Source organism: Nesoenas mayeri, assembly GCF_963082525.1.
Source record: "Nesoenas mayeri genome assembly, chromosome: 23".
Taxonomy (NCBI): Eukaryota; Metazoa; Chordata; class Aves; order Columbiformes; family Columbidae; genus Nesoenas; species Nesoenas mayeri.
This window is the reverse complement of record NC_137574.1, coordinates 508,406-519,807: the sequence shown is the minus strand read 5'-3', so window position 1 is coordinate 519,807 and position 11,402 is coordinate 508,406. Positions and strand designations below refer to the sequence as shown.

At 60.9% G+C, this 11,402-nt stretch overlaps 2 protein-coding genes across 3 annotated transcripts in view; one reads left to right on the top strand and one right to left on the bottom strand.

Annotated features, from left to right (window-relative positions):
- Positions 1 to 1,316: 1,316 nt before the first annotated feature.
- Positions 1,317 to 2,895, bottom strand: TAF11 (TATA-box binding protein associated factor 11). Its single transcript, XM_080358457.1, has 5 exons — positions 2,684 to 2,895; positions 2,477 to 2,616; positions 2,078 to 2,165; positions 1,866 to 1,962; positions 1,317 to 1,713 (listed from the first exon to the last, which is right to left on the bottom strand). The coding sequence occupies exons 1-5, from the start codon at positions 2,843 to 2,845 to the stop codon at positions 1,583 to 1,585; spliced, it is 618 nt and encodes a 205-aa protein (XP_080214583.1). The 5' UTR covers positions 2,846 to 2,895; the 3' UTR covers positions 1,317 to 1,582.
- Positions 2,896 to 3,052: 157 nt separating this feature from the next.
- ANKS1A (ankyrin repeat and sterile alpha motif domain containing 1A) overlaps positions 3,053 to 11,402 on the top strand; it is a gene marked incomplete at its 5' end in the record, with an annotated part of 53,518 nt that continues 45,168 nt past the window's right edge. For both annotated transcript variants that reach the window (XM_080358417.1, XM_080358416.1), the window contains one exon: positions 3,053 to 3,252. In XM_080358417.1, the coding sequence (XP_080214543.1) occupies positions 3,053 to 3,252 (200 nt within the window). The remainder of the gene's footprint in view (positions 3,253 to 11,402) is intronic.

Genomic DNA, 11,402 nt, shown 5'->3' with positions numbered 1-11,402 from the left:
AGCTGTTCAGTGCTTGTAAAACAAACGTGCGGTGACTGCCCCCCCGAGTGAGGAAAGTGCCTGCGCAGCGGGGCCAGCTCTGGTGCTCGCGGCACCGGCTCGGTGCTGCCCCCGCTGTGCTGCCCCCAGCGCCGGGCGCGCTGCTCCCTGAGCCCCTTCGGTCACCCGTCAGGACGGGGGTGGGCTGCGTGGGCACTGGACGGGAAGGAGCCCGCGGGGCCTCTTCTCCAGAGGAAAATGCACTTTACGTGTTTTGAATGTCTGCGGGCGTTTCCTTGCCCCGTCCTGCCCCGTTCTGCCCCGTGCACGCAGCGCGGCAGTGAGAGCAGGTCCTGAAGGGCCGGGGACCTTCTGTGGCCACACAGGCTCTTGCTGTGAGCAGCTCTGTAGCGAGAGAAAGGAGGTGACAGCACCTGCGAACCTGGACCAGCTGTGACACAAACCTCCCCACCAGCTCGATGTCACACCAGCACTGCCCGTGACACCGTCCCCGCTGCGCAGAGCCCGCACCAGCACACTCGGGCTCCGTTCCGTCCCCCTGCTCCTGTTCTCGCTCCCTCTGCCTGCACGCAGCAGGAAATGCAAGAACTGTTGCCGTGGGGGAACGCAGTGTTGTTCTTTTATTCACTAATTGCTTGAAAGTGGGAGGTTTCTTTCTTCTTCACGTTCAGGTTTTGTCGGAGGTGGTGTCCCGCTTCGTCCCCAGCCGGCGGGCAGGGGGAGGCGCAGAGCGCGGTCCCTGGGGCGCTGTCCCCTGGCCGTGTCCTTCCCGCCGTGCCGACTGAGCCGGGCTGGGGCCGGGCTGCTCACAGCACATTTGCTGCAGCAACTCAGATGCTTTTGTTCAACTAAGGCACTTCTGCTGTTTCAAGTACCAGTAAAACGTTCTGTAAAACAAAATCCACGTCCCTCCCCAGGGCAGGAGCGGGAGGATAAAAACTCCCGCGTCTCCACTGACGATGATGAGCAAAGTTTACCCTGTAGAGCCTTTTCCCGAAGGGCTGTTTCTCAGCTTACTCCTCCGAGTCACCCGTCCCCCAGCAGAGCCTCCGCACGTGGGCAGCGGCTCCGGGGATCCCCACGTGCACGGGTGGGCAACGTGCAAGTCTGACTGTGAGTTAGACAGTGCTGGGACTCCACAGTGTATTTCCACTCACGCGTTTATTGGTTCTATGAACCACGGAACGAAATTAAACCTGTTAACCTCCTGACGGGCTCCTGCGGTTTATTTCCCTCTTTCCCTCGCGCTCACCTTCCCCCTTGCCCCGTTTTCGGTACAGCGCGGTGGCGCCGCGCTGCAATCACACAAAGGCCATTACACAATTAGCATTGTCCAGCAAGAGTGACAATACAATAACAAGTTTAATGTACAAAACCGGACAGTTCTGTGCACAGACACACTGCACCTGTGCCAGCAGCAGGTGGGAACCCAGAGGGTCAGTGCAGCAAGAAGCTCCAACAGCAGAGCCGTCCCCGCGGCCACAGAAGGACGGAGCTGCAGACGGAGCCCGAGTCCCGCAGCTCCGGAGCCGGGCGCTCGAGGCTGCGCTGAACCCGCGTCCTCTCGCTGCTCCTGGGCCGCTCAGTGGAAGATGATCTTTTTGTATTTGGAATTGGGGATCTGTCCCCGGGACTTGAGCCGCCTGACGGCCTCTCGCATGTGCTTGGGCTGCAGAGGGGGCAGCTCCCCCCACTTCTCACACACGTCCAGCGCTGAACAACAAAAACCAAAGAGGCCGCGTGAGCTCGGGGACACGGCACAGCCGGCAGCCGCCAGGGGCGCAGGCGTGTTCCACGTCCTGCTGCTCCGCTCTAATGAATTTACCCCATAGGCTTAATTTCTAACACTAACATTTGCCACTCACCCTCCTCCACCACCTCCCCAACGAAGACCTTGGAAATGCCGGACATGGCGATAACCACGTTCTGCGAGACGGAGGTGCCGGTGATGGACTGGATCAGCTGCGCAGGACACAGCGACACGGAAACGTTTCAACTCGTATTGAGTGGCTTGAGCCTGCCAGGCCTAGGAAAGCTCAGCCTGAGCTCAGGCTTCTGAGGCAAAGCGCCACCGTACCCGTTTGATGGCAGCCTTGGGGAACGCGGAGCGGCGATACATCTCGTAGCGGTTCAGCTGCTCTTCCGAAAAGGACGAGACCAGGATCCTGGAGGGGGAGAATCGTGGTTCACACAAACCCGAACAGCCTGAGGCTCCCGGGCCGCCCGCAGAGCCGCGCTGCCCCGGCCCGGGACGGGATGGGACGGGCGGGACGGGCGGGGCAGGATGGGACGGGCGGGTGGGAGGGACGGGCGGGAGGGGCAGGCGGGACGGGCGGGGCAGGCGGGATGGGACGGGTGGGACGGGCGGGGCAGGCGGGATGGGACGGGTGGGACGGGCGGGGCGGGATGGGACGGGCGGGCGGGCCCCGCGGCCCCGCAGAGCCCACCCCGCCGCCAGCGGCCCGGGGGCACTCACTGCATCTTCTGGATCTCGTCCTCGTCCACCTTCTGCTTCTTCTCCTTCCGCTCCTTCAGCTCCAGCTTCACCCTCCTGCCCGCGCACGGCGGCAGCCCCGGCTCCTCCCCGTCCGCCGCCTCCGCCTCGCCGCCCCGGCCCTGCGGACAGCGCAGCGCTCGCACCCGCGGCCCGGCCCCGCTGCCCCGCGGCGCGGCGCGGCCTCACCTCCCCGTCCGCCGCCTCCGCCTTGGCCTCGCCGCCGCCGCCGGCCGCTCCCGCCTCGGCCCCCGCGGGCTCCGCCGCCTCCCCCGGCCCGGCCCCCGCGGGCGGCGCCTCCTGCGCGGCCGCCCCGAGCTCGTCCCGCGCCGCCTCGCCGGGAGCCGCCATGGCGCCGGCAGCGACGGCGCTTCCTGATGACGCGATACGGCTGCCGCGAAGGGCCTCGGACTCCGCCTCCCGCAGGCTCCGCCCCCAGCGCGGTCCCCGCCCTGGCAGGCCCCGCCCCACCGCGCGGCCCGCCCCGCGCAGGCCCCGCCCCGGAAGGGCGCTCGGGGGGCGTGGCGCGGCGGGAGGCGGCGGCGGCCGGTGCGGGCCATGGGGAAGGAGCAGGAGCTGCTGGAGGCCGCGCGCACCGGGAACCTGCCCGCCGTGGAGAAGCTGCTGTCGGGGAAGCGCCTCAGCTCCGGCTTCGGCGGCTCCGCGGGGGCGGGCGGAGGGGGCGGCGGCGGCGGCTCCGGGGGCAGCGGCGGCGGCGGGAGCGGCGGTGTGGGGCACCCGCTGTCCAGCCTGCTCAGGTGAGCGCGGCCCGGGGGCTGCGGGCGGGGCGGGCGCGGGGGGCTCAGGGCGGGAAAGAGGGGTGGGGAGGGGGCGCTGGGCGGGGGGCGGGCGGGAGTCTGGAGCTGCGGGGTCGGGTCGCTGGGGCCGGGGTGGAGGAGGCCGGCGGTGCGGGCTCTGCGGGGCGGGGGCGGCCCGTCCGGGCTCGGCGCGGAGCGCGTGGGTGGGCGGCTGTGGGTGCGGGAGGCTCGCGGGGCTCGGGGTCGCGGGTGGGGAGGCCGGTCCGCGCGGGCTGCGGGTGCTGCTGGGCAGCTGCGGGCTGGCGTGGCTGAGGCGGCGCGCTGAGCCCGGACGGTCCGGGTCGGGCTGCTGACGGGCTGCTGCCCCAGCCAGGACGGGCGGGGTGCCCCGTGCCTCCCGCCGCTGGGCGGGTTCACCGGCCCCGTGCCTCCCGCCGCTGGGCGGGTTCACCGGCGTGCCGGGCTGGCCGGGCCGCGCTCCCTGCCTCGCGCGCTCGCCCTCCCCGGCCGCTCCGTGCTGCGGTTCTCGCAGCGCTGCTGTGGGTCGGGGGGCGCCTGCGCTGCGGCTGCACCGGCATCTTTTTGCCGTTCTCTGCTGGACACGGTGCTGTTCCTGTTCCTGGAGCAGCCGGTTCATACCGGGGCACGGGGAGGAGATCAGAGCCCGGCGCTGAGTGACGCTGTCACTGCGCGTCCCGACTGTTTGGAAAGAGGCAATTTGCCCTTTTGTGGCCAAATTTGATCCATTTTTCTTTCCACATAACCTTATCAAACTCCACATGTTGAGCTGAGTGGCAGAGACCTGCTGACACGGAGAGTTTGTGTTCTCCCAGCGCCTGCATTGGCTCCTCTGAAATGTAAATCTTCTCTGGTCCAAATTTCTCTCCTCTTAAAATATTGAACACTCTGGGTCCTTGTTTTGAGTGGGAAATCACTCTGCCCACTTCAGGCTTGTCTGCGATAGAAGATGGATGTAGTCACAGGGTGTTTAGATAAAGTGGAGAGGGCCAGTGAGTTAAATACACACCGTGAGTGTTATCAGCCTCTTGTTCTAACAGCTCCGTCGCGCTTCCCGGCAGCGCCTGGTGACGACGCCGACCCTTTCCCCGGTAAGGCGCTGGCTGGTGGTCCCGCCGGTGCGGAGCAGGCCGGCTGTTTGCCAGTGTGCTTTTTCACGTGTAAACCCGTTTGGTGTGTGGATGCGGATCTGAAGAATGGTGACTGTCTCAGCTCTCGTTTGTAGCTGTGTGCTCATTAACTTGCCTGTCCTAAGTGTCTGTTGGCTGACGCTTTAACCACCCCTTTCTCCCACCAAACCTCCCGGTCCCTGAACCTTCCTGGCTGCTGCTGAGTTACCGTCAGGCTTTTTGCATGTTCACGATCGCAGATCTCATTCCGCAGGCGTCTCGGCTTTCTCGGGCTGCCGGGAGTCGTCCCAGTGCTTCGTTACGTGTGTGTGATCTGCAGCAGCGCCCCTGGTCCGCAGGGCTGCGCGTGTACCGCGGGGCTCCGGGGCTGCGCTGCGGGGAAACGCTGCACGTTGGGTGCCAAAAACGGACTTCTAACAGCTTGGAGGCTTTCTGATTGTCCCTGGTGTTCTGTCAGCCTGTTTGGCGAAACTGTTGTTTTCTGTAGTGTGGGCCCAGTGGAAGTGACCGCTCAGCGTCCCGGGTGGCTGTGAGATGGCCCTGAGATGTACGGGCTCTGCCGGACACTTTATTGCAGTAGCAAATGCTCCTTCACGTCCCCTTAGTGCCACAGCAAAGCGCTGGATTTTGGGACTGAGTTTCAAACAGCCCCGGGTTTCACAGCCGCGTGTGCCCGAGCAGGGGCTGCAGTTTCCCGCCGCTCCTGTCTGCGTTGTCAACGCGCAGGTGTCTGTTCGGCTGGTCTCGCTGCGCGGTCCCCGGGGCAGGGAGGGCGCCGGGCAGGAGCGGTGGTTAATTAGACTGCGCTTGGCCTCTCTGCACGCCTGCAGAAATGACTTCAAGGCTTTGGAGACAGGGAACGTGACACCGTGTCTGCCTGACACTTCAAGGAAAGTGGAAAATGGGCAAATTAAAGGGACGCGGTGCTGCGGGAGGGCGGAGGTGCCCGCAGAGTCTGCGCAGGGTCCCCCCGCCTCTGCCAGGGCAGCGTCCCCGGGTGAGCGACCGGTCAGCAGCCACCTCGGAATAACCTTAGAGCTGAAGGGTTTTCTCTTTAACCTTACTCTTATATCTTGTTTTCTTTTGTTTCCTGATGGGAACGTGTTGGTTTATCACGCACACGCACCTGCCTGCTGTGCTCGTTACAGTTTGAATGTGAACTTTGTCAGGGTCTTGGCTTTTGCACTTCCTGCTGCGCCCGAGGGCGGCGGGGCCGGTGACGCGGGGCCCGCGCTGCGACGGGGCCGGTGCTGCGGCGGGGGCTGGCGGACGTGAGGCTGGTGCTGTGGCGGGGGCCGGCGGACGCGGGGCCGGCGCTGTGGCGGGGCCGGTGACGCGGCTCACGGCGCCACGGGGGGATACCATTCACCTGCGCGCAGCTTCCTGCGGGTCAGCAAAAGCAGCTCCAGAAATTGCAAATGCTTTCTGAGTCCTTGAGGTCTGTTGGATTTTAGGGGCACTTCTGCACAGGGGCTGCAGAATTTCAATGCTTCTTTTACTGCTTCACTGTGAAGTTAAAGGCAGGAAGAAACAAAATCTGCAGCCTGAAATATCAATCTGCATTCAGTCCATTTTGCCGGTAGCAGTAAGGGATGAATTGTGTTACAGCCAAATCTGCAGAAAAAGCTTTTTATTTTCATCTGGTGATGTGACAAGACGGGACCTTTGCTGAGCGCAGGGGAAGCTGCGGCGGTGTGTGGGCTCTGTGCGGCGTGGGGGACGCGCTCTGCCGTGGGCTGGGCCGGTGCAGCCGCTGTGCGACGGGGCCGGTTGCCGCTGCGCGGCAAGTGTTCCGCCGATGCAGCAGCCACCGGGTTAGGAAGCGACACGGTGTCGTGGCTGAACGCTTAAAGCAGCTTCAGACGGTCCAGATGCGGTTGGGAGTCTGAAAAATTATTTCTATTAAAAAAAAGTAGTGTTTCATATCAGCCCCCGGGCGGTTTGAAGACGTGGCGCGTTGGCGCTGCGGGGCCGCGTCCCGGTTCACGCGCACGGGCTGCGCTGGAGATCGCGGCCGGGCCTCCCGCTCCCCGTGTGCTGGGATTAATAACATCTCGCCCACTTGCAGCCGCCTCCTCCCCTGCGCCCCGTCCCGCCGGCAGCGCGGATCGCTCTGATGAGCTGCTCGCACGCGGGTGCTGGTGCCACGGGCGTTAGGTGTGCACCCGCTCCCTCCTGTGAATTGTTTTCTAAGCACTTTTTAAATAATTCAAGAAGGCTGCAATTATTGGCAGTGCCTCTGAAGCGTGTTGCGTCTGTGTGATCTTCTAATTCAGCTTTGGAACATTTTATTTGCTTGCTTGGGTCAGCATGATTCTGTGATTAAGGTTGTGTGTGGGGTACAGCTTGACATTTTCATCTCAGAGGTTCGGGGCTGGTTTTCCTGGCGCTGGGATGGACGCAGGGGAGCGCCCGGTGGCTGCTGGTGGGACTTGTGTGGACTGAGGGATGTTTGTGACATTCCGTGATGGCTTTTGATCCCTGTAACCAGCTTCCTAACCTGCCGTTGGGCTGTGTGTAGGAATCACAGGGCCAGAACCGCAGCTGAGTGTGTCAGCAAATAGGGGATATTTGAGCAGTGAGATACCAATGTTTCCACTACCTTATTCCCTCGACTTTGTCTGCGATCCCCAAACTGAAGAAACGTCACTGCAGGTCTGGATCCCGCGTGTTCTGCGTTCTGGAGGCAGGAGCTGCGCGCAGTTCCGCTGCACGCGGAGCGTGTCACAAGTGGCTTTTGGCGTTCGATGGTGAGGTGTGAAGGGCGCTCTGCCGAGCTTTGCCAGCACGTCCCTGCTCTGTCCGTCTGTCCTGTCCACCCTCTGCTCTTTTTCACTCCGCGGGTACAGCCGCATCTCTGGAACGCTCTGTCTGTGGGCATCGTTTCAAGGTGAAGTGTCCTGGTGAAATGCAGAGGTGCATTTAAATACGGGCGATGGCTGTTTCCTCTTGTCATTGACGCCAGGTACGAGGTCCTGGCCGATGCTGCGATGTCACCATCGCTGTCCCAAGGAGCTCACTCTGGAGTACAGCTTAGTCATGGAAATGAGGTAAATCCTATTTCACAGAAACTGGTAAAAATAAAACTGTTGAGGATTGATTTGTTTCTATAGCAACAGCCTGGAGAAGCTAATGCAGCTGCTCCTGCGGAAGGGAGGAAAACATACACTGGAGTGTTAGTCCACCTGGGACTGTAGCTGTCAGCAAAGAAAGATCTTCAATGGACTGACGAAGGGGTGAGGTGCTTAATTAAAGACGGAGGGCGGGAAGGTGTGAGCTGCGTTTGGAAGACGTGGGTGCTGGGGTGTGTGAACGTGCCCTTCTCGCGGTGTCCTCGGAGCCGCTTGCAGCCGGTTTCCCGGAGGACGGTGCTGGAGCTGCGGGCCGCCCCGGGTGCCCGGCGGAGCTCGGGCGGCGCTTTGCTGCGCTGGGTGCTCAACGTGGCCAGTGCACCTTTTAAACCTGGGTTTCAAATGACTTCTGTCCTGCAGGGAGTCACCGTGGTGTGATTGAGAAGCGTTCAGGGCTTGTCGGGGAATCCTTGTTGGATGGACGAGGAGGCGGCTCGTGAGAAGTCAGGCTGAATTTCTGAGCTAACTTTTCTTTAACTCAAACTGGAGCTGGATGTTTGAGTTCATCTCGTTTAGGTTTGGTAAGCCCAGATTATAGTAGCACTCTTCCCTTGTTACTTTAATACATGGTTTCTTTTAAAGGGAAATTAAATTTAAAAAGTAAACCTGAAGCCTTTTCCAGCTAAAAGGAGGCGTCTGTAGTGCTGCGTGCTAAGGACGCGAGAACACAGCCCTGTCTAAAAGCGAGTGCCATAAATATGATGTAAATACATTATCTCATTAGATTTATATCTAATCCTGGTGCGTGCTGGTTTTCAGCCTCTTAGGCCAGACAAGGCTGAAGATGTCATAGGTGGTCTTTCAAATCTAATATTGAAGTGGGTTGGAAATCAGGTGAAATGACTTTTCCCTCACCCTAATTAAGACACTATGAAAACTCCTTTCAAGTTCGGCATCACCAAGTAAATTGCCTGGTTTTAAACTGCAGTCCGACTGAAGCGGCCCGTGCCCGGTCGGTGTGAGGCTGCCCCCCAGACCCCCTGCTCCCCGTCCAGGAACCAGCACGGGGTTTGTGGGAAGCAGGAACAGGATGAGGATGAAGCCTTGAAATCTGGAGACTTCAAAGCTTTGCCTCCTGGTCTTGGTTCTGTTGTAAGGATTGTGAAGTCCATCAGATGACTTAATAAGGGACCCGCGACCGCCCGGTGTGTCCCTGCTGTTCCTGCCCCGGGCCCCGCGGGGTCACTTTCTGGCTGCCCTCTTGCCCTCGGGGTCCCTGTTCCCTCGTTTCCCTGTTACTTGCTCTCTGGGCATCCAGCGGAGCAGCTCATCAAGCAGGAATCTCATCTGGAGTCAGTGCAGTGGTATGTAGTCGACTTGTTGTGTCCCGCGTTGGTGCCAGTGGATTTCTTGCTCGGCCGTGTCTTTCCGCAGCCTTCGGGGAGTTCAGACGGGGCCGGGGCCCCGCGCTGCGGTGTGTGCTGAGGTGGGTCCTGTGGGTGAAGCGCTTGCCTGCCGACGTGGGCTGTGTTGACACAGCTCCTAGTGCTGGAGCTTTGTCCTGGCTCTTGGTTCTGCACTCCCACGTTCCCTTCCCCGAGGGCCTCTCCTCCCGTCCCGGTGCATTCGGTCTCCAGTTCCAGAGCGACCAGTTTCCTTTTAACGTCGGCTCAGCGATCCACGCGCCCGCTGGCCGTGCTGGGGCGGCCGGCGCGGGTCCCTCCACGCGTGCCCCATCCCGCCTGTCGGAACAATTAAGCTTCAATGCCAGCAGAAGTTCAGCGCCCTCATGTCACTGATCTTGGCAATGTCACCGGGGAAATGGGATGTTGTGTGAGCCAGTCTCATTTTTTCCAGTCTCCCTAAGGCAAAAGTGCACTCCAGATGCACTTATTGGTACAAAATAATTGCATTTGCTTTCTAATTGATGTAGGGGAGGGGTGGTTCAAGCTCCGAGTCCTTGCTCTGCTTCGCGGGGCCCGTTTACCTGTCCCGTGAGCGCCGGGTGGCCCCGAGCGCCGCAGGGCTGCCGGTGGCTGGGGCCACGGGCCGGGCGCAGCGGCCAAGCTGGGCTGCGGGCACGCGGGCTGCGCGTCCGCTCGCACGGACACGGGGGAGCACGGGGGCGATTTGTTTTCCCTCTGACGCTTAACCAGGAGGAGGATGTCGTGTTTAAATAAAGCACCACCTTTCCTGTACACTTGTAGGTGCGAGGTTCCCTGCTAGAAATCCCACATTCCCACTGAGGTGTGTGTTGGGTCAGGTCACTGTGGGTGCTGGAAAAAACCAGTAACTTGGGCCTGTTCTAATTCTGTTGGTGTTGTCTGACAGTGACCACGTAGCTGTTCTGCAGCTGGGACAGTTAGCAGAGGATCACACATCTCCTGCTGTCCCAAAACACCTAAGTGGTGCCTCCTTTTCCCTGTACGGGGGAAGGACGGGCGGCGGGAATGAAACGCGCTCTGCCAGAACCTATTTTGCACAAGTTCCTTTTGGCAACAATTTTTGCTCCAAACTCGGACCTTTTGTGTGTCTGTCAAAGGGAGCAGCGCAGATGGACACGTACAGTTCAAGACACGATGCTCTGTTTCTGTGAGTTGATTGTCACGTTGATTCCACAGCTCGTTAAATCATGTAACGAAAGGCGAAGCGCAGGGTTGGCAGCTGCAGCTCCCGACTGTTCCGACCGGGGCCCCGTGGTGCGCAGCGGCTGCTCCGCGGGTGCTGGGTGGGGGCGCAGGGGGCGTCTCGCGCCGTTCCCGGAGCCCGCGCGGCCGGCGTGTCCTGCTGACGTGCTCTGTGTCTGATCATCTTTTCTAACAGTATTGCATGTTCTTCTCCGAGCTGCACCTTCCCAGCACCGTGGGAGCGGAGGAGGGGGTGCTGACCTTAGCGGTGCTGCTGGTTCCGCTTTGCGGTTCTGCGGTTTTGCCAGCTCCGGGCTGTTTTATGTCACTTTCATAATGCTGCTCAGTTTATTGAATTTCTGCAGGAATGTTTTGCTTCCTTTTGCTCATATTCCTCAAACCCCCATCTAGTCAGATGCAAAAGGCAGAGTCCACTGCAGAACTGGTGTTTAGTAAAGCTCATTAGGAGGTTTGTAAGCATTTTGTTGTCCAATTTCTGGCCTCTTTTAGAGGTCGGATTCCCCACCCAGAAGGACCCAGGCAGCTTTGCAGCACAGGTGCTCTGGGTGCAGTCCCGCGTGTCGCTGGGCGCTGCCGCTCGCTCCCGCAGCTGTGGACGCTGCGGCCGGAGAGCAGCGCTGTGGAGGCGCCGGTGGACGCGGCGCCCACGCTGCGTGCCTTACGGGCCAAGTGCAGACCCTTTTAAAAATTACTCCAGTGAGCATTTTCCCTTCTCCTTCCTTCCCAAATCTCCTCATCTCCTCTGAGTCTTGTCTCCGTTTCGGCTGAGTGCCAGCGTGACGCGGTGGTGGTTGGGAGCTGAAAACGTGGGGCCCTGTGGCTGATGCCATTTTGATGTTCCCCCGTTTTCCCGTCGCTGCCGAGCGCTGCCCCGGCCATATCTGCTCCTGACCCGGCCCTGGGCCTGCAGACGCTGCTCGGCTTTCCCGTCTCCGCTGACAGGTTTTGTGCTTCTTCCAGAAGAGCTTTGTTCGGGTGCAGCCCCGGGAGCCGGCGCGGAGCCCGTGCTGTGTGTGAACTCTGCTCCGCTGCGTGTAATCAGCTGGAAACGCTCCGGTAATGGGAGCAGATTGCACAGCCAGTGGCTGGGATGCTTTTAAGAATAAAGAGCAGCATATGCACTCAAACCAGACCTGTGTTTTTTGCCTCTCCTGCGGCTATTTATTTTGCCTCCTGCTCGGAGGGATTCTTTGATGTAGCGTGACGTGCACGCGCGACCCGTCCTTTCTGTCTCTGTTGCACAACGCAGGTGACCGAGCCCACTGCCACCCCCATGCATTAAA